The sequence below is a fragment of the Borostomias antarcticus genome (genome assembly GCF_949987555.1).
Source record: "Borostomias antarcticus genome assembly, chromosome: 7".
Taxonomy (NCBI): Eukaryota; Metazoa; Chordata; class Actinopteri; order Stomiiformes; family Stomiidae; genus Borostomias; species Borostomias antarcticus.
In genome coordinates, this window is record NC_140240.1 from 5482324 (window position 1) to 5504065 (window position 21742).

The 21742-nt window shown below is 46.7% G+C and overlaps 1 protein-coding gene across 1 annotated transcript in view; it reads right to left on the reverse strand.

The window, feature by feature from the left end:
• Positions 1-2732: 2732 nt before the first annotated feature.
• sema3fb (sema domain, immunoglobulin domain (Ig), short basic domain, secreted, (semaphorin) 3Fb) overlaps positions 2733-21742 on the reverse strand; it is a gene marked incomplete at its 3' end in the record, with an annotated part of 22853 nt that continues 3843 nt past the window's right edge. The window contains exons 5-17 of the mRNA XM_084440994.1: positions 20307-20400; positions 18298-18417; positions 17936-18075; positions 16105-16219; positions 11507-11576; positions 9002-9146; positions 8563-8785; positions 7291-7379; positions 6514-6555; positions 5730-5887; positions 5356-5423; positions 4971-5104; positions 2733-3197 (exon numbers count right to left, since the gene is read on the reverse strand). Coding sequence (XP_084297120.1) covers positions 2733-3197; positions 4971-5104; positions 5356-5423; positions 5730-5887; positions 6514-6555; positions 7291-7379; positions 8563-8785; positions 9002-9146; positions 11507-11576; positions 16105-16219; positions 17936-18075; positions 18298-18417; positions 20307-20400 — 1863 coding nt within the window. The remainder of the gene's footprint in view (positions 3198-4970; positions 5105-5355; positions 5424-5729; positions 5888-6513; positions 6556-7290; positions 7380-8562; positions 8786-9001; positions 9147-11506; positions 11577-16104; positions 16220-17935; positions 18076-18297; positions 18418-20306; positions 20401-21742) is intronic.

Consider the following 21742-nt stretch of genomic DNA (forward strand, 5'->3'; position numbering starts at 1 on the left):
GACTGGCATGTGGCTCATTAGTCTTTCTCCATGATACTGAAGCTTGTGTTAACCAATCTTAGAAAGTTGAACACTTGAAAACTCACTCACCTACAAGTAGAGGGGGTGGCACATAGCTCAGGAGGTAGAGCGGCCAGCTGGGGGTCGCAGGGTCCCGGTTTGATCCCAGTTCCTGACATTGTGCCGAAGTGTCCTTGAGCAAGACAATGAACCCCAGAATCGCTCACATGCAGTACTTTTGCCTCACAACAAGAAGGTCCTCCTGGTCTTTTTGTGTGGAGTTCACATGTTCACCCCGTTTTTCCTCCCAAAGAACCCAATACTAAAAACATGCAGAAAAACAGATGCTCTTCAGCCCAAGACTTGGACTTGGTGCCCAGGTGCCATGAACGATGGCTGCCCCTAGAGGACAGCTTGGATGGGAGAAATGCAAACAATTGGACCAATTTCCACTAGCGCAGCAACCACTGAAGACGTGTGTGTATGTTGTGTGTGCTGTGTTGCCTCTCACTCACGTGTTGTGTGATCACGTGTGGCCAATAAAGACCCTTGAGGTCCAGAATTATTTTAATTTAAGGACCAGGATTAGAAAGTGACTTAATCCACACAGCTCTATTCGTAGACGTATTCAGTTACATGCGTACACACACATATACTGTATATTGTAGTATGACACAAAGTTTTTCTTATTCACAGCATCCAGAAATTTCTGGATGAAATATAGGAACACTAAACCAAACATCACAATAAAAGGGGAGCATTCCATTTTTATAAAATATAGAGCTTTAATTTATTAGTTAGCAACAACAATGGAAAGGGAAGACAAAGTTCATTTACACAAGTCATTACAATAACGTCACCTCTGTGCATTTAGTCTTTTTTTCATAAAGTCTTGATAATTGATAATGCAAAAACAAAATACAAAACAAATGAAAATGAAAACACTCATAAACTAAGACACATCTTAAAAATTACCAACAAATTGTACAACCTTTTCTCTTTCTTGCTGTAACATCCTGTTTTCTGTAGGAGAGGAACAGGGGCTGTCTCATAGTGTAGAGAGGAAGAGAGAGCATCATCTCCACCACCATCTCTACGTAATGTTGTTCTCCTCCTTGTAGAGTTGATCTGCTGCATTGAGGCTGTGTATCAGACCTTGTGTTGACATTGACCATGCTGTACACTTCAAAACATGAACAGGAGAACGACACATAGCTTTTTTGTTTCAGAATTACAGTACAAATACATAGTCATGCACACAATGAAAAGCCAGCTTCCCAACATTTTGGTTAGTGTCACAACATTGTTACATTGCTCTGTCGTGTAAGGGCCATTCTTTTTTTCTTATTTTTTTCTTTTTTTATACATGTCAAAGATTCAAAATGCACAAATACATGAAAAGAGATGGCTTGTGCGCAGTACGAACATGGCTGCCTTGTTTAAATGATCTGGCACAATTTCATCGCAAACTGAATTGTGCTTTGTTTTGAAAATTACTAAGTAGTTGAAAATGACTTGGCCAAAGTGTGCTGTGTGTGATTTGGCCCTGGTCTTGTACCTTCTCCAGATGCGGTCTGATCTTTTGAAGGTAAGAGAATAATGCCCTTTGTGCAAAACCTTGACCCTCATTTGCACCTCACACTCAGGATACGCATGGTGCTTGTTTCTTTTCCGTAACTTTCCTTTTTTCCATTTTTAAGAAGATATAGCTCACAATCATCTTTTGTAGCTACAGGATTTGAAGTACGATTGTGATTTAAATCCTTTTTTCATCCTTTAGTTAAACAAACATTTATTCATTGTCATGATGAAGTTTTCCCCTCACAGCTAAGAGAGACCTGTACGTACTTGTACATTGCATGTGCTGACCAGATGATTTTACAGCATTCACATGGTTATCCCTCAAATATGCAAATCACTGTTGCTTTGAAAATATTTGACATTTTATACCTTTACTGAGGTAATCCTTTCATACATAGCAACAATGTAGCTCTAGAAAGCAAGAGCGCCTCAGACATTTGTACCACTATGACTGGCAGAGAGAATAAACAATTCAACTTTAGTTACCATCAAGGTCTTGGAAGAGCTGACTAACACAGCAAGGGTATTTAACATAATGGTAATTGACATGGTAATTGATTGTGGGTTCACATGGAGAAAGGACAGCTTTACAACACCAGGAGTTCCCCCTGCCATAGTCTCTGTCTACATGCAGCCATAGTGAGGTCATGTCACAGCAAGTCCTGGAGAGCCCAGAATATGAGTCCTGACGTTACATCACAGCAAACAAGAAACAAGAAATACATCAGCCCCATCCCACAGTTCATTTCCCTGTTCACAATGACCCCTCGCAGTTCAGAAAAGTTTGCATGCCAGTTAACGCATTCCAAACAGTTGTCATTATGATGGAAAGATGAGATTTTTGTAATGACAGTAACAACAACAATAAAATTAATAACAATCTTAACAATAATATTTGCCCCAAAGGTACCTATACACAAAGAGCATTTTTTTCTATAAGTACAAAGAAATCCACAGAATGATACTATATACAACCTACAATAAATACTGTGTATCATATATTTTATTGTTAAAAGGGGGTGTGGGGTGCTTGTTGGTATGACTTTTTTCAGTTCGCTATTGATATTCTTTCATGTTGTCACTCTCAAATTGAGTCTCTCCCTGTGTAGTGGGGTGGGGTGGATGGGGATGTCATGTAGTCCAGGGCCTGCTCATGTCTCCCTCTCTTGCCCTTCCTCCTCCTCATCCTCCTCCTCCTCCTCATCTTCCCCTTCGCCATGATGCCGGCGGTTGCGTGGCTTCTTCTGTTCCTTGAGCTCCTTCAGGTCTTTGGCCTTGACGGCTCCCATCACGGGGTCTCCCAGCTGCCAGTAGTCCTGGCAGTACTGGTTGATGAGGCCCATCTCGGGCTGGCTCAGGATGGTCAGCAGGTCCTTGTACTGGCCCGCGCTAGGGGTCCAGGAGTTGGACTGGAGCGGAGATGGCACCAGACTCCCACCCTCCACCAGCACGCTGTTGACGGCCCGTCCGGTCAGCACGAGCAGCTGCAGCTTGACCAGCGTGTGTTTGAAGTTCTTCTCTGTGGCCGTGCACTGGTACAAGCCTGAGTCAGAGGGCTGCAGAGAACGCAGCAGCAGACCCTGCTCTGTCTTCAACACCCGCCCGTCAGAACGCATCTGAGAGAGGGGGAGAGAGAGAAAGAGAAAGGAAAAGAAAGACATTGAGACCTCATGGGCAAAATAACATCAGAGGGGCCCATCTGTTCAGGATCCTGCTATTGTGTAACCAGAGCCACCATTGCAAGGTTCTGATCACCTGTACATTTCTCCACACAAACATGGACTCGTGAGACAATCAATTTCCCCTCAGTTGAAGAGCTGCAGAGATGTTTCCACTGCTGCCCTGTGTCTATCACTCTATCCCAGCCCAGGGTTCTGATTATCACTCTATCCCAGCCCAGGGTTCTGATTATAACTCTATCCCAGCCCAGGGTTCTGATTATAACTCTATCCCAGCCCAGGGTTCTGATTATAACTCTATCCCAGCCCAGGGTTCTGATTATAACTCTATCCCAGCCCAGGGTTCTGATTATAACTCTATCCCAGCCCAGGGTTCTGATTATCATTGTATCCCAGCTCAGGGTTCTGATTATAACTCTATCCCAGCCCAGGGTTCTGATTATAACTCTATCCCAGCCCAGGGTTCTGATTATAACTCTATCCCAGCCCAGGGTTCTGATTATCCCTCTATCCCAGCCCAGGGTTCTGATTATAACTCTATCCCAGCCCAGGGTTCTGATTATCACTGTATCCCAGCTCAGGGTTCTGATTATCACTGAGTCTCAGCCAAGGGTTCTGATTACAGTACTGTAGGTGTTGGCAGCTTTTCTATGAGAATCAGATGTGCTCGAAAGCTTCGGCAAGCCAGCCCTACCGGAATACGCACCATCCAACAGAATACCCCATCAAAGGGAAGCATCAGTAAAGCCTCACAATAAAACTTTAACAGCAGCCTCAGGGTGAGAAACTATATGAGTGGGTTTCCTCCATTTGGGTATCGGGACAGTCTGAGGATCACGGCTCCATAGATCCAGCTCCATACATCATTAATACAGACTGAAATTAAACTGCTGCTCCAACATTATAAAACGTGTTGTTTATGATCATGGACGCTGATTGACTGAGACCTTGTTCTACCATGACAACATTGATGATATACCCACAGCTAAATAGAATGTTCGTGTTTAAAATATGAGGGCGTGGCTGTTGAACAGCAACATTGTATTACTGATATCCAATAACCTTGTGTCACTAGGCTCTCCTTGGGGGAAGAGAGCCTGGTTTTCATTCAATATCAGATTCAGATCCTGTCTAGACCCCGCCTACTCTAAAATGCAAAGCGAATGGCCGCAGACTACGATATCCAATACCACAGATGAAAAGTTCTGGCAAACAAGCAACACAAAATATCCCCAGTGAAACGGATGAAGACCATCTCCACCGTCAGCGTCGACAGCTTCAATAACTGCACCTTCAATGGCAGTGTCCCCTCCCCCCCCCAAAAAATATAGTTTTGTGTCGTTTGATAATGTCTTTCATCATTTCTAACATTGCTTGCTAACTATGTGCACTGCTCACCCACCCAAAATAGTTCCAAATAAACTGTTGCTTAATAACTAAACAAATTCAGCGGAAGGACACCCCATTAGACATACAGTACCATCCAGTAAAAACATTTAATTTTAGGATTAGTGTCATGTGTAATGCTGACAGGTGACCCTTGAGGTATGGTTGGCAATACCATGGTCCACATGACAGGAGAACACAAAGGAACCCTGAGGGGTAAAGGAACCCGTATCTGGCCTTTGTGCTGTCACATAACGTCAGATGGCATCTGAACCCACAAGCGTCTGTGTTGTGTGCATGTGGCATGAGGAGATGCCAGCTCACCTCTTTCCTGCGGTCGCTGTTGTCCCTCTGCAGATTCCATTTGATCAGGGCGTGCGGGGAGCGGGCCTGGCACTCTAGGAAGGTACTGCTGCCCTCCACCCCATACTGCACCATCTCCAGCGTGTTCTTGTTGACTGGAGACACATGGGGAGAGATGTCACCACTGCAACCAAAGACTTAACTCTAGCATACGGTTATCAGAGTTGTCTTTTTAGGGTGGAGGTGAGAAGGGAAAGGGCCTGTATTGTTGCACTCAAATGCAATTTACACCTTTGATTTTACAACACACTTATCAACGTGATGAGATGTACGGTGCCAGCTTATATCGTTACTGGGAATGTGATCCCAACAGAGACACGTCTCTCTGTTGGAATTGAAGCCTCACCGTTGGAATTGAAGCCTCTGCACTGGCGGATGGGGTTCCCATACTTAACGTCTTGCCTCCGGCTTCTTCTAAAGGGGTCAGACCAGTTTACCCAAATAAGAAGAGAAAATATTATAAAGCAACTGCAAGCGCCATTCAAAGCCATTCAACAATACATGAGGCCATTCAATAGCCAGTGAAACCAACCATCAAACATTTGTGCCATTCAGCAAAACTCAAGGCCATTCAATAATTACTAAGTCAGTTGCCAATCATCATAGACATTCAACAGTCATCGCATTATTAGTCATGACATAACAGATTATTCAATAGCCTATGCAGCCATTGACAAGTCCAGTTAGTTTAGCTGCTGTCTAGCTCATGCTGGCGCTCACCTTTTCTGGGAGGCAGAGTAGCGGGAGCAGGACTTGCCGTCCCAGGCGCAGTAGGGGTCTCTGGCCAGGCAGCAGTCAGCACACGCCTCCCCGTACACGTCACAGCGGTGAAGGGCCAGGTGGGTCACGCCAATCCCCGATGACACATACAGCTGTTGCTGTAGGGGGAGGGAACAGGACGGACAGGGGAGATGTTAGAGCTCAAAAGAGAGGGAAACACGCTCTGATAAGAGGCTATATAATATACGACTTTACTAACAAAAGCTCTAGAACGAGTGGAAGGTTACAGGGTTGAGAAAACAAGTGAAAAATGTAATGCGATGATCTGACTGGAGAGCAAAGGTTACACTGAGCTAGCATAAAGTCAACTCAGGAAAGTTGCTCGCACACAAACTCATGTCAAACTCATATTTACAACAGTGCGACTTCCATTGTTCAAGGACTTCCAGTTTCATGATCAGCTGTTTTGAATTCATCATCCTAGCAGACTGTGTATAACGGTAACCAACTGATGTCACGTCATGTAGCCAAGGCCAAGTATTTTAATCACGGTGAAAGACAACACTAATGTCTAATGTCTTTTCCATATTTCTCTTTTCATTGTCTTCCCCAGACTGGTGGCTGTCTATGAATTATGAAGGGAAACATTAGTTCCACAGCTGTATTCATGTAGCCCATGTTTTTTTTTTCTAAATCACTCCCCCCTCAGTTTATTCTGTCTCTGTCTGCTTATATCAGTGGAGATATATCAGCGTTAGGTAAGCTGTTATACAGACAAGCTTACCCTTTTGGATGAGATCTTCATTGTTGTAATAGGAGTGGGAACCTGGAATACAAGTATGTGTTGATGAGTGAGTAGGTTACACTCTGGCCTCTCACAAAAAAAATAGGTAGAGGGAGAGGGAGGGATAGGGGCGAGAGAGAAAGGATGAGAGGAAGAGGGGGAAGAAGAGAGAAGTGAAGAGAGAAAGAGAAAAAGAGAGAAAGAGTGGAGCGAGGGAGAGTGTGAGAGAGTGAGAGAGAGAATAAGACAGGGAATTAGAGAACAACAGAGAGAGAGAGAAAGAGAGAGAGAATAAAAGAGAGGGAATGTGAGAGAGCGACAGAGAGAGAAGAGAGAAAGAGTGGAGAGAGGGAGAATGTGAGAGTGAGAGAGAATACGACAGAGGGAATGAGAGAACAACAGAGAGAGAGAAAGAGAGAGAGAATAAGAGAGAGGGAATATGAGAGAGCGACAGAGAGAGAGAAGAGAGAAAGAGAAAAAGAGAAAGAGTGGAGAGAGGGAGAGTGTGAGAGAGAGTGAGAGAGAATAAGACAGAGGGAATGAGAGAATAAGACAGAGGGAATGAGAGAACAACAGAGAGAGAGAGAGAGAGCAGACTAGGACCAGTTTACTACTGGACTAATAGAGAGAGAGAGAGAGAGAGAGAGAGAAAGAAAGAGAAGAGATAGAGAGAGAGAGAGAAAGAAAGAAAGAGAGAGAGAAAGAAAGAGAGAGAGAAAGAAAGAGAGAGAGACAGCGAGAGATAGAGAAAGAGAGAGAGAGAGAGAGGGAGTTCACCTTGAACACCTCCACCTCCTCCAGGACCAGCTCCTCAGTCTGCAGGTCATCTCTGGGCAGGACGATCACCTTCTGAACTGTTCCCTTGTCTGCGGAACCGTAGAGAACGCACCTCACAATTACACACACCTTCAACTGTTGCAACTCCCCTCCCGCCTGTCAATCATCAAACAGCCTAACAGCCCTTACATGGCCTCCATTATCCTCTTCCAGCCACCTACTCTGAAGGCTAATCCTCATATCACCAGCTTGTACTGTGCACTTCACCAGGTGTACCTGTCTTTCTCACTTATCACCTTTGTCCTATGACGTCATACAGTACACATCTGTTGCTGGAGTGTACACACTGTCACTACTACTGTGCCTTGACAAATCATTTCTATCATCCCCCTTTCCTCTCCCTGACCCGTTTCTACCAGCCACGCCCTGCCCTGCTGGCATGTCTGATTTCTGTACAGAGGCATTCCTGAGAGCAGGATACCTTGCTGTAGATTTATTATGACTGCTCCAGTGTGCCCCGATGCAGCGCTGAATGGCTGCTCCTGACAGCAGCTGAAAGGGCAGACATTCCTCCGGCTCCAGGCACCGTGGGGCATGCCGTGGCCGCCAGAAGAACCCATTAGTCTCCGGGAGACGTGCAGCAGAACAAAGCCCCCCCCCCCACCCCCCCACAAAAGGCATAATGCGCCTCGCGTAAGGGCCGCATGCGCTGGGGGAGTGATGTCACTCGGGGCTTTTAAAAGGTTCAAAGGAGTGAGACAAATAGAAAATCTCTCTAGCCCCGGTGGCTGAGATTAAGGTGATGGATTTCCTTACTGTAACACCCCCCACCACCCCTACCACTGCCCTCCAGGTAGAGAACTCAAAGCTTTTACTCCAAGTGAATAATGCGAGGACCAAACCCTTTGATTGGTTAAACTTTCATCCCTACAGAAAGGGTGCAAATGCCTTTCTCTTGGTGATAAATGACTGAGGGAAAGACTCTGGGTCCATTTGTGGCGGGACAGCAGCAGCAGGAGTGGGGCGGGGGGTGAGGAGGGACTCTTTTATCTCTGTAGTACACCAGCCACAGTCTGATTGAACTTTCAGAGAACCCTCCAATCCTGAAATCGCCCTGTACAACATCTGTGGGGTTTCCCCTAAGGTCAAAAGTAAGCTCTCTTCATCTAGGCATTGATGGACATTGATGTGATGACAGTACCCCATGACAATGAATTAGGTCTAACTGATATGCGGATAGACTGTGCAGTGAATCAAACAGTGAGGACTCACCAGTCCCAAGGAAAAGCACTTCATAGTTGCCGTCGGCAGCTGCCACCTGGTCCACGGTGATGGTGGTGAACTCGTAGTCTACGTTGGTGCGGACCACCAGGGGGCGCTTGTGCACTGGGTACACGGCGTTGTACATGGTAGGGTGGTTCCTCATGAAGTTGATGACCTCGTCCGGATAGTCCTTGGTAGACTTCATGTTGGGGGTGAACGTACCTCCAGGACACTGTGGTAGAAAATAACCAGTTATGGGACAATGCAGTGAAATCTGGTGTTGTCCAGGTCTCTATTGCTGCTTTACACTTTGTTTAGACATAGTGTTGTTTGTGTCTTGTGATAGGGCCAGCTGGGTTCTATTTGAGGAGCAAGTCACTGCAGAGAGATGTCTTATTCCAGCTTGGCATGGTGTTCATGTTTGGGGTCATTGGTGGGTGAAGCTCACCGTCCCAGGCCGGGGGTAGGGTATCTTCCCAGTGTAGGCCACCCACTGGTAGTTAGGACCCTCCTTGTGGGCGAACGGTCCGTTGAAGACCTGCCGGATGTCCGCCATGGAGTAGACACACACCGCAGAGCCCTTGAACACTGAGCTGTGTGTGTGTGGGGAGAGACAGTTCAATAATTGTTGAGAAACGTAATGACCAAAGACAGGAACTGAAAGAACTTGAATAATAATGGAGTGAGTATGTATGTATGTATGTATGTATGTATGTATGTACAGTACAGCATATACCCATACTGTATATTGTACTGTAACATTGCAGAATTTCATGCTGTAATCAGCTGACACCCCACTGAACAATCAGCATTTTCAATCATTCATTCTCCGAGCACAGCCCATTCTTACGACAAGGCGGCCAATTGAAATGACTTCCTAGCACACTGCTCTCTGCTACATCAATGCTGTGTACTCACCACTTTGCTGGCCAGCTTGCCTCCACCTCCCCAACCTCCTCAACCTCCTCCCTTTAGTGCCCTTTCATGGCTCCTACTGTAGGTTCTCTCTGTCTTGTATCTGTATGCCTTTGTCTGTACCATAGTACTGTACTGCTTCCATGTCTTACTTTGGCCCTTTGGGGAGGTTATAGCATGCTCCTTGTTTGACTTAGGATGCTGCTTTGTTAATCCAGGAAAGAGCAGAGCCATCAGCACCAATCTTAACTGCACTGTATTCCACTTGTAGCAATAAATGGTAGTCAACCTACAGTATGCTGCGAGCGTGTTCCCGAATACACAAAGTTAAGTCCATAAATATTTGGACATCGACACAATTTTCATTACTTTGGCTCTGTACACTACCACAATGTTTGAAATAAAACATTCAACATGTTTTACATGTACAGTACAGACTATCAGCTTTAATTTAAGGGTATTTACATCCAAATCAGGTGAACGGTGTAGAAATTACAACACATTTTATAAGTGGTATCCCCCCTATTTATCAAAAGTAATTACAAACTAACATAATCCAATCAAAAATCTAATTGTCATTTAATTAATATTTGGTTGCAAATCCTTTCCAGTCAATGACAGCCTGAAGTCTGGAAACCATAGACATCACCAGACGACAGGTTTTGTCCCTGGTGATGCTCTGCCAGGCCTCATCTGCAATTTGATCTTGTTCTTCAGTTTTGTCTTCAGCAAGTGAAATCCATGCTCAACTGGATTCAGGTCAAGTGATTGACTTTGACATTGCAGAACATTCCACTTATCTGCCTTGAAAAACTCTTTGGTTGCTTTCACAGTACGCTTCGGGTCATTGTCCATCTGTACTGTGAAGTTCTGTCCAATGAGTTGTGCAGCATTTGGCTGGATATGAGCAGATGATATTGCCTGAACACTTCAGAATTCATCCTGCTGATCTTGTCAGCATTCACATCATGAATAAATAAGAAGGTGAATGAAGGGAACCAGTTCCATTGGCAGCCATAGATGCCCACGCCATGACACTACCACCACCATGCTTCACTGATGAGGTGGTTTGCTTTGGATCATGAGCAGTTCCTTCCCTTCTCCATCCTCTTCTCTTCCCAGCATTCTGGTACAATTTGATCTTTGTCTCATCTGTCCATACAATGTTGTTCCAGAACTGTACAGGCTTGTTTAGATTTTGGCAAACTCTAATCCGGTCTTCATGTTTTTGGGGCTCACCAGTGGTTTACATGTTTACATCTTGTGGTGAACCCTCTGTATTTACTCTGGCAAAGTCTTCTCTTGATTGTTGACTTTGACACAGATACGCCTGCCTCCTGGAAAGTGTTCTTCATCTGGCCAACTGTTGTGAATTGGTCTTTCTTCACCAGGCAAATTCTTGTCACACAACAGTTGTTTACTGTGGTCTTCCAGGTCTTTTGGTGTTGCTGAGCTCACCAGGGTGTTCTTTCTTTTTAACAATGTACCAAACAGTTGATTTGGCCACACCTTATGTTTTTGCTATCTTTCTGATGGGTTTGTTTTGATCGTTCAGCCTAATGATGACTTGCTTCACTGATCATAACAACTCTTTGGATTTCATATTGAGAGTTGACAGCAACAGATTGCAATGGCAAATACCATGCTTGAAATGAACTCTAGACCTTTTATTTGCTCCTTGTAAATGAAATAACAAGGGAATAACACACACTTGGCCATGGAACAGCTGAGCTGCCAATTGTCCAATTAATTTTGGTCCCTTAAACGGGGTGGGGGTGGGGGGCATGTATAAAATTGTTTGTAATTCCTACACCGTTCACCGTTGGATGTAAATACCTTCAAATTAAAGCTGAAAGTCTGCACTTAAAGCACGTGTTTCATTTCAAATCCATTGTGGTGGTGTACAGAGCCAAAATGATGAAAAATGACAAAATATTTATGGACCTTATTCTATATATCATAGTGTGTCTAAATAATGCTTCACAGTATGACTCTTTGTTCCAGTGAAGCTAGGTGTGAGAACCAGTTAGACACGCACCCAGAGACAGAGAAGACTCCGTAGATAACAGGGTTCTTGGTGTCTTGTGTCGGCTGTATGTAAACATCTCCTGCAACACACACACACACACACACACAGAAAATCTTGTCAATGTATGAGAGAGCAGGCTAAACAAACATCACGTTCCACAGAGCTCTAGTCAATCCAACCAGGCTTATTCAGAGAGGCACCCCTCACCTTTCAGAGGAGAAGTGACCCATTTAAACACAAACTGGATTTTCATTTGTTCTGGATGTGCTTGCATAGACACTGGCATGTTCGGGCTGTGCTTGTATAGACATAATCATGTCAAACAGTCCTTGCGTCACTCTCTGTGGCACTAACACCTGTGTTTGCATCTAGAGATTACAGGTCGGAGGTTGATATGTTGAGCTTTGTGTTGCTTATAGTCGGGCGTGTGGGCAGAACTGTGGCATGCTAGGGTGAGATAATCAGAGGGGGAAGTGGAGGATAAGCTAATGGTGAGGATGAGAAGACCAAACATATGAGATGAAAGGAGAAGAGGATGAGTCCTTAAGGTGACTTCCCATTATCCATTTCCTAAAGGGAAAGGGGAGGGGCTAACCTGCCAAATTCTGTACATAAAAACAGGAAATTGAGCCTTCTCCAGAGGAAGGCTTCATCAACAACGACCTCAAACTGTATAGCTTTGGTGACCACAGTAATCCACAAGTAGATATTAACAACTGAACCAAACAAAATCCCTCATATGGTCCAACAGAGGCATAAAGTGTGCACGTGCACAACTGTAATTTAGATCTGTGGAAACTCACATTCTGTATCTCTTCTCTCCTGCAGTCTAGACTGGAGGGAGACAACATGATGGCTGGTGCACCTGAGAGTTGCGCCCAGGAGTAGTAGCTGGTGATTTAATGTGATGTCTTCCTACAGTACTGTATGTCTAAAACTGGTTGGTGGGGTTGGGGGGCTCTAATTCCCCCATCAAGAGGTCCTGGTTGGGGGTCCCAGAGAGGAACTACACCGTAGGGCTTTGACTACAGCCCTGCTGGCCCTGGGAGAGCCTTGATTTCCATGTGCTTATCCTCCTGGTGACGGTGAAGAGAGGCCCAGAGAAAGAACTAGTTGGGATCTAAATCTGCTCGGTGTTGAGCCAAGTCCAGCTCTCTTACTGACCTACATGCTAGCCCCAGGAGGCCCATCAGCCCCTCAGAATGAGAGTGGTTCCTCCCTCCCAGAGCAGAACTGTGTACAACAACCAGGTAGTGAAGACGAGGGGAACGAACAAAGGAAGGAAATGCCTGAAGAAGATGAGGAAATTATCAGCTAAATCAAGCAAGAGGACTCCATACAGACGAAAGAAAATGAGTGGATTTTATTTTATTGTGTACACTGCACTCTTTACATATGCATTTAAGCGCTGATGTAAATAGAGTAGGCAGGCTGAAATATCTCCCAGGCTGCAATAAAGAGTGAAAGCAGGGGTGAGTCGGGACGTATTTGAGAAAGTGACTGTGAGAACGTAGACCCTGACTGTCACTCAGGGCTCTCTAGGGGGAGAATTTGCGGTTACGTTCTCATCCCAGAGTACAGGATAGCAAAGGGGAGAGAAAGCAGGCATATGGTCTTTATTCCATCTCAGCCACCATCACACGCAGACACACGCGTGTAACACATACTGTACACACAACACACTGTAGCCCGGAGCAGCTATTAAAGCCAGGGAACTAGAACGGTCATGGGTTATCAGAGAGAGAGAGAGAGAGAGAGAGAGAGAGAGAGAGAGAGAGAGAGAGAGGGGCTGTCAGTGGTATCATGCAACAGATGTGACAGACAGACAGACAGACACACAGAAAGACAGACAGTTGTATTATGAGCCCTATGCTGTTTCTAAAACAGGCCCTGGTATTCATAAAACATGGGAGGAAACAGCCACTTGATCTGCAGTAAAAGACATTCTGACAGGGCCCAGAAGAGTGAGCTCCAGGGGGTCTCTGCGATCGCATGGTAATGAGAACTGTGAAAGAGCACTCAGACTCCAAAACGTCCTTTCCTTTCCCTTTAATTAAACAATAAAACCTGGTCTCCTCATTTTTCGCTCTTCACAAGAAATAATTTATTTTGCCAGATCTTATGCTAAAGTATGCTCTTTCAAAACTCCAACTCCTTTTGATTCAGCTCTTTCAAAATTCCAGCTCTGACTGAACGGACATGTCAGCTACTTTATGAAATGGATGTCAAGCTCCTCTTTGAATAACGGTACAATCTACACCAGTATCTTCTACTTTTAAATACTTGTTTTGGCTTCTTCATTTAGAATATGAGCGGAGCACATGCGTCCAGCAGGGACCACTCTATTGTTCGGCTCAATTTACTGTTGGTTGGCAGCATGTTGTCAGGTAGAGCCAACTCTTTTACACTTTCCAACTGTAAAAACTCCCTCCATCTCTGGTGTTCCCCGCCAAAGGTGCTCACACATAATACTGCCTCTGGAGGGCAGCTGGAACTGGTTCATCAGAGTTCTTAGTAATGACCCCCAGGACCAGTTTACTACTGCAGAACTGCACTAATAGAGAGAGAGAGCGAGAGAGAGAGAGAGAGAGAGAGAGAGAGAGAGAGAGAGAGAGAGAGAGAGAGGTCCAGGACCAGTTTACTACTGCAGAACTGCACTAATAGAGAGAGAGAGAGAGAGAGAGAGAGATTATTTCTCGCCATCCATCCAGGAATGGTACACTTTTCCAACTGTTCTCTTCTTGCCTCAAAGTTCTTCCCAAATCCAAGGAGGTGAATCCAAAAACTGGAGTGCAATGCAATATATTTGCAGTACTTTTTAATGACATCCCATAGCATACATTTATACCTCTTTGCTCCTGAATGTGGTTTACTAAATTCTTTGGCCTTATGAAACCTTATGAAGACTCCACTGCCAAACCCCAAATAATCTGACTATAAAATGGATCATATTTGTTTGCACAATATTTATCTATGTCCAGTTTAAACCCCATCCTTGCGTACCTGGCAGGAATGAGCGGTGCATGCCTGTCTGCTTGTCTGCCCTCAAATCCTTACTTCAGTATGGACAGCATGCCTGTCTGTCTGTCTGTCTGTCTGTCTGTCTGTCTGTCCTCTACTCCCTTCAGTATGGACAGCATGCCTGTCTGTCTGTCTGTCTGTCTGTCTGTCTGTCTGTCTGTCTGTCTGTCTGCCTGCCTGTCTGTCCTCTACTCCCTTCAGTATTGACAGCATGTCTGTCTGTCTGCCGTCTTCTTCCTGCTTCAGTATCGACAGCATAATGACTGTTTGTCTGTCTGTCTGTCATTCTCTCCCTCCAGTATGGTGAGCATGTCTGTCTGTCTGTCTGTTGGTCACTGTCTGTCTGTCTGTCTGTCTGTCTGTCTGTCTCTCCTGTTCATTAGACCTTAACAGTTAATGCCAACTCAGATTTACAGCTTTATTAGAGCAATATCCTGAAGCGTGCGCATCAACAGTGCCAACTCTCCGCACTCCTTAAACCCACTGTGCACAGCACCCCTGTGTCAACAATGACCCAATCAATAAAAACAGAAACTAATTTAGAAAAACCAGAGAGAGCACGCTCATGGTTTGGAACCCCTTCATTTCACGTAGGTGAAGCGCTCGTACATAAAGCGCACACAGTGCGAAACAAGTGACCTGCTGCCTCGTGTTTTAGCAAGTGCAGGATTAATGCACACGCAGGCAGAATCAATCATCCCTAACCTTTACTGTGGTCAATTAAGCCTAATGTCAGTGCGTGCTGTGAGGACAAACTGGTTTTCCACAACTTGACAAGCATTGGGAGGATTACAGCATGGGATGCGTTAGCAGGAGGAAAGGACAAAGGGAACCTCGTTGGACACAAGGGGTCCGACAGAAAGCCGTGCTCTGGGGAAGTCTAGCAAAAACTATAGCCTCAGACACAGACAGCTCAGACCCTCATCATGATCACTCAACAGCTCTATCTGAAGCAGTGAGCAAGAGAGAGAGAGAGAGAGAGAGAGAGAGAGAGAGAGAGAGAAAGAAAGAGGGAGCCTGCCCCCTGAGACGGTAATGGACTTGACATTCCTGTTTGGTGACCCGATCCGTCTGCCACGCGGCATGCCCCTCACATCCACTCTGGTTTTTGGGGGCGGGGGTTCCCAGACACCTCACACTCCACAACCCAGAGAAAGGAGCCTTTTGTTTAAAACATCTTGAAAGAAAATAACAACTAGTGTGTGCGATTCCCATTACAGCATGCCGCATGGGCCACCGGAGAGTTGAGGGGAGGGAGGGGAGTGGAGGAGACCGCCATATGGGCTGTGTCTAGTCAGGCTAGAGGCAGGTGGTTGTCTAACAGTCCTACGGCTGGCCTGAGATCAGGCGTGACTAGATGGTGTATGCACTGTTGGAGAGGACAGAGAAATGACAACTAGATCCTCCAGCTGGTCTGGAGCCAGTGCCTTTTACATCATCCCTTCCTGACAGTGTAAACAGAAAACTACAGAAGAAGTGCCACATGCTCTCTTGCTTCCTCACTCCTTAATTGAAAAGCGGAGGGCCTTTTGATGGTGGGTGAAACCAAAACACGTTAGGGGGGGTGAGGGTTGAGGAGGACTTACGGAGCTCGTCGAAGTGAGTCTCGATCCCGTCGACCCCCGGCACCGAGCAGATGAGTCGCGCTTTCAGGAAGGTGCTCCACTTGTTGACTAGGCAGCAGTGACCGCCGTCATCATTCTGCGCAGTGGGAGGGGGGAGACATAACACAGCCTTGGTCACACACACACGCACTCATACTCAGTCACATCCTCTGTCCTCCCACCAGAAAACAAACACAGGTGGAGCCGCCCACACACGCTGTACACATGAAGCCGGCGGGCCTGGAGAGCTTGGTGAGAGTGTGGAGGGCTGCTTGGTTGTGAGCGGATGAGACGGTAAACACTGTCTCCTATTATTTAGAGTCTGTCCCATCTGTCACGGAGCGGGGGCTGAATTCCAACCCAGTGAGGGAGAGCCAGTGTGATTTAGAGGCTTCCTCTTCAGCCGTCACACATTCTCCTTATAGCTTCGCTTTGATGGGGGAAAACACATTTCTGGTCGTATAGTTTGAAAAATATTGCTTTTGCAAATTGTTTTCACCACATACATCATTTTTTATGTCTTTATAGTGGTCGTTGTTTGCTGCATGCTTCACACTTTCATTCTATACACATTCATGTCCAATAAATCCCTATCTGGGACATGAAATATGTTTTTGCGTGATCCACATGGTAGTTTAGGAGCAATTATACCTAAACAGTTGCAAATTTCACGGTACTTTGCAGTGTGTAAGGTCAGCGAGGAGCCAGTCGGTAGGAGCCTCCAGATGTGTGTGGCGGGGAGGACGACCAGGCAGAGTCCCTTTAGCCCGTACAGGGACTACTGAGAGGGGGATGAGTGTTTGTGTGCAGGGTCACCGCTCAACCCATACAAATAAACACAGTGTTGAGCAGCTGAAGAACTAGGGCGCGCGCGCACGCAAACACACATACACACACACACACACACGCACGCACACACACACATGCACACACACACACACACACACACACACACACATATATACACTAGCACACACACACATACATACAGTACACACACACACATATGTGTGTGCGTGTGTGTACTGTATATGCGTGTGTGCTAGAGTGTATGTGTGTGCATATTATGCACTCACATACACTCTAGCACACATGCATATACAGTACACACACACAAGCACACACACACACACACACACACACAAACACACACACACACACACACACACACACACACACACACACACACACACACACACACAGTCTATACAGAGGCACCCACTCTTGCAACCACTGATGCATACACACATACACACACACACGTACACAGATTAGAATATCTAAACATCACGCTCACAGAGTGACTTCGCCAAGCTTAGAAAGATGCAGCGCCAGCTCAAAGTTTATACTACAAGGATAAACATTCCAAGCTATTTGTTTTTGCTGATCTACTCAGTTTGTAGCTCTGGGGGAGGATGGCAACTTTATTAAGTTAGCATGGTTTAATCATCACGTAACCCACAGCAGCTGCCAGGGTGTTGGTTTCAAACCACTTTCCGTTAACTATGCCTTTAACCCAATACCAGTACATTACAGCTGTCTGAGTTTTAGGACGACCGTCTCAAGAAGGTCAAATGATCACAGGGTCACAGGTCAGAATAGCCTCTCACGGACAGGGGCATCTATTGTACACGGGAAGGTTAAATACGCATGCGGATTCCAGCATGTCAGTGTTAGGCAAACAGCAGCTCCACACCAAAAACAAGAGGGTTGATTTCCCCTTTCTTAATGCCAATAATTGTCTGTCTCACGCTTCTGTCCCTCCATCACAGGACGGGTCAGAGGTGAAGGGTGATTCTGAGCCGGTACTGACCAGGCAGATGCGTCCGATCCGGGACTGGGTCACGGGGCTCTGGCCCATCTCAGCGGACTTCTCACGGAAGAAGAAGTAAAGCTTGTCGTCGTTCCTCTCAGCACTGTCAGGGATGAGCTGCACGTGGATGAAAGAGGGGTCTGAGAGAAGGAGAGAGCGAGTGAGGTTCAGGGAAGGATATCAGTCGATTTAATGTACTGTACATACATGAGACATGAGTCTATGAGACAGGCCCTGTACTATGCATCAGGTTTTACGTCAGGGCTGGTCTGGACTGGTCTGGACTGGTTTTGTTCAATTCAGATGTCACTTGCATACAGTACATTCTGCTGCACCATTTGGGCACCAAAAAAGACATTTACCATTCAACCATCTGGAGTTGTACTGGTCTGTACGCATGGCGGTCTGTTTCCCCAGAGTACGGAAGATGGCAGAGTCTGTTCCCATGAAGTCGATGTAGACCCCTGCATAGAGCTCTCCATCTGAAACACGGACAGGCGGGGACAAGACGAGAGATCAACACGTTGAGCCAATTTTTTTTTTTTTTTTTTACTCTGATAGAATTCCAGCCACACCCTTGGCATAAAGGACTATAACTACTGTATGATCTCCTTACTCAAAGCCACCCCCTCCTGTCTAGAGCCCATCCCTCAGAAATCAATATCTCCGAGCTGTCTACCCCTGCATAGCTTCAGAGTGTGCTCATCAGATAAGATAAGGTAAGATCAGATACACTTAAATAATCCCCGTGGGGGAAATTTGGGGAGTGTGTTCATCAGTGTGGTTGGAATGAGACGCATTCAGTACAGCTCTAAAAAACATTCTCAAATAGACCGCAAGGTTGACAACAAGGACAGCCCACGCCTCGCAACGCTGACGGGATGTTGAGTGGTGGAATAACATGGAGACTGGGTGGAGAGGGTTGTCTACAGTGTACACACACACACACACACACACACACACACACACACACACACACACACACACACACACACACACACACACACACACACACACACACACACACACACACACACACACACACACACACACACACACACACACACACACACACACACACACACACACACACCCTTGTAAAAAAGTAGGGGAGGCTGGGTTGTGGTCCAACAGTTGCTGGTAATGCTACAAGGCAAGAGCAGGTGTCCCAGCATGCATTTGGCAGCATGGTGAGAGTTCTCTGTGGTGGGGTTAGGAGACAGCAGGGGCTCAGGGCAGAGGGAAGAAAACTAACACTGTGACGATTACTCAACAGGATTCCCTCAGTTGTCCATGTGTAAACTATGCTGTGAACAGTATGAAATGGGGGGCGTGTGCACCGTACATGTGCAGTTAGAGGTCAAAAGGTGTCAAAGTGGTCCCTGTCAGAGTAGCCTTCACTCCCCACCATCAGTGTACCATAGCTGACGCTGACGTGGTCTTGGCGGGAGGAGAATTCATCTTGGACAACTGACTGGTCAGCTGGCAGCGTGCTAATGTGGGAAGGCAGTGCTGGCTGTTTACACTGTCCCACCGTACACAGGCAGAGGATCAACTTACACTGGAGGCAACTGTGAGACCTGCCCTGGCCAGCTGACCTTGAGTGGAGGGCTGAGGACACTGCTCCTCGTTAAAGTCTTGCACCAAGACCAGGAAGGCTAGCCGTCACTTTGGCATCAGAAAAAGGGAATCCTAATAAACTTACAATACAAAATACCATTGTACATACAGTATGTATATTGTATAGCGCTGGTTCCACAAGGCTTTGAGTTTACTCCCTATGAAGGACACAACAATTAAGACTCTTGAATCTTGAATCACAATCAAAACTTGTAGGTTGCTATGCAAAAGGTCTGCTGTTGTCCAACGCGATAAATTACATATTTTCACAGCGATAACAGCAATAAATCATAGTACTTTCTCTTCATACTGTAAGTCGCAGAAGCGCCATTGAAACAAATTGGTTTATGTAAAAGCGAGCCCACTGGTTTGTGCCCGCTGCATTTGCTTCGATCCTAACAAGGCAAAATTCCTGATGATTGTAGGACTGGGATGAGCGTTCCACTATGAGTCACTCCGTGGGAAGCCGGCAAAGAATGGAAAAGACACTTGATCTTCCTGGACAGGACTGGACAGGGCAATAAAACTCTTTTCCTAACAACGTGTGTGTGCCAATACCAAAGCGGACCATTAAAATCGGAACTGGGAGGTTAAAGCAGTACTGATCCACAGGGGACCTGGCCACAGGGGGGGGGTGACCCTCATTATCCCAGGGAGCCTCGATGGGGACCCGAAATACACTGGGCCAGACAGGACCTCTCTCTCCCCTCCCTCCCCGGAATCGTGTGACTGAATTTCAGAAGATACTCACTGATCAGGGCCGACACACTGTTCAGCTTTGGGTCGTAGGAGCACTTTCCCTTCCCAGAATCCACTTTGCCTGGCTCCAAATGGAAGATGTATTCCTGAAACGGAAAAATCATCAGACGGCCATAAATTCAGCATTGCTCGTCATGTCACCCCAAATTCCCTGGTGTGCAGGGAAAATGAGGCAGTGCATTATGGTCCCAGTGGCTCTCGTGGGGCCTATGAGGCATTACGCAGGATGAATCATTACAACAATGAGAGTCGCTTTCACACAGAGAAATACATGCTCGGACGGAGCGCTCCTTAATCCCGCCGTGCTGCGCTAGCATGGGAAGAGAAAGTGACAGAGGCTGTTGTTCCCTCAAGCCCACTGCCAAGTATCTGTTCGGGGGCCACTCGGGGGCTTGTGTGGCTGTGGAGACTCAGTGCTGACACCTCTAATCCAGCACAGTGAAAACAAGACCAGGAGAGAGAGGCAGGATGACTGATGCTCGGCGCTCCTGGCGTCTTTGCTGCTGCAGCACCGAAAAGGTGATTGTCAGGTATTTGGACCCATGCGTAGGAGCAGCAGGCGATGTGCGACGGCATGCCCGTGCACCAGAGCAGTTCAGATCCCCAAGCCTCCCTCCAATCAGGAACAGGGGAGGAGGGAGAGGGAGGGAGAGAGGGAGAGAGAGAGAGAGAGAGAGAGAGAGAGACGAAGACATCTCTGTCCTTGTCCGTCAGCACCAGAGGAGGAGAGAGAGAGAGAGAGGTGTTCTCTGCTGACTCCAACCCCCACCCCCTGTGAGATCTCCTCTGGGCTTTGATTGAAATCACCCGCGCACGCAGACGTGAAGCTGCTGGCACTTCTCTGCTCCGAGCCACACCAGATGTTGACACGCAGCGGTTCACAAGCGGTCTGCGCGTGCCAGGGGGATCTGGAAACATGCATGACTTTCACCTCTGAAAGATTTCACCTCTGAGAGACGTCGACCTCTAGGAAAGAAAGGAAGCGTTGCACAGAAACACATTTGAACGCCAGGCTTGAGCGAGAATGCCCCCGTGTCCCTCAGGGTTAAGAGTTCGTTCCCGTACGGCAGGAGAGAGGGCTCAAACAGTAGAGTCATAATCAGCTATGTGGGCCTGTTATTTCCTTTTCTGCTCTGGCAGTTGGACACAGGCGCCTGATGTTTGCCATGAACCAACACGGCGGCTCGGACGCCGAACCCGGTCAGTCTGAACGAGGGAGGGGCGGCCCAGACCACATTCCTCCGCAGAGGCGGGGTGGGTTGGGGTATGCCGGGGGGCGGGGGGGCGCGTGTAGAGGAAAGAACAGCGGGGTGCCATTTCTGAGGCAGGTGAAAAGCCTGGACACTGTCAGGGGAGGTGAGTGTCACTCGCTGAAAGGGGCTTGCACACGAAGGAAATAAATACGGTTAACCTCTGTTGTGTATTGTT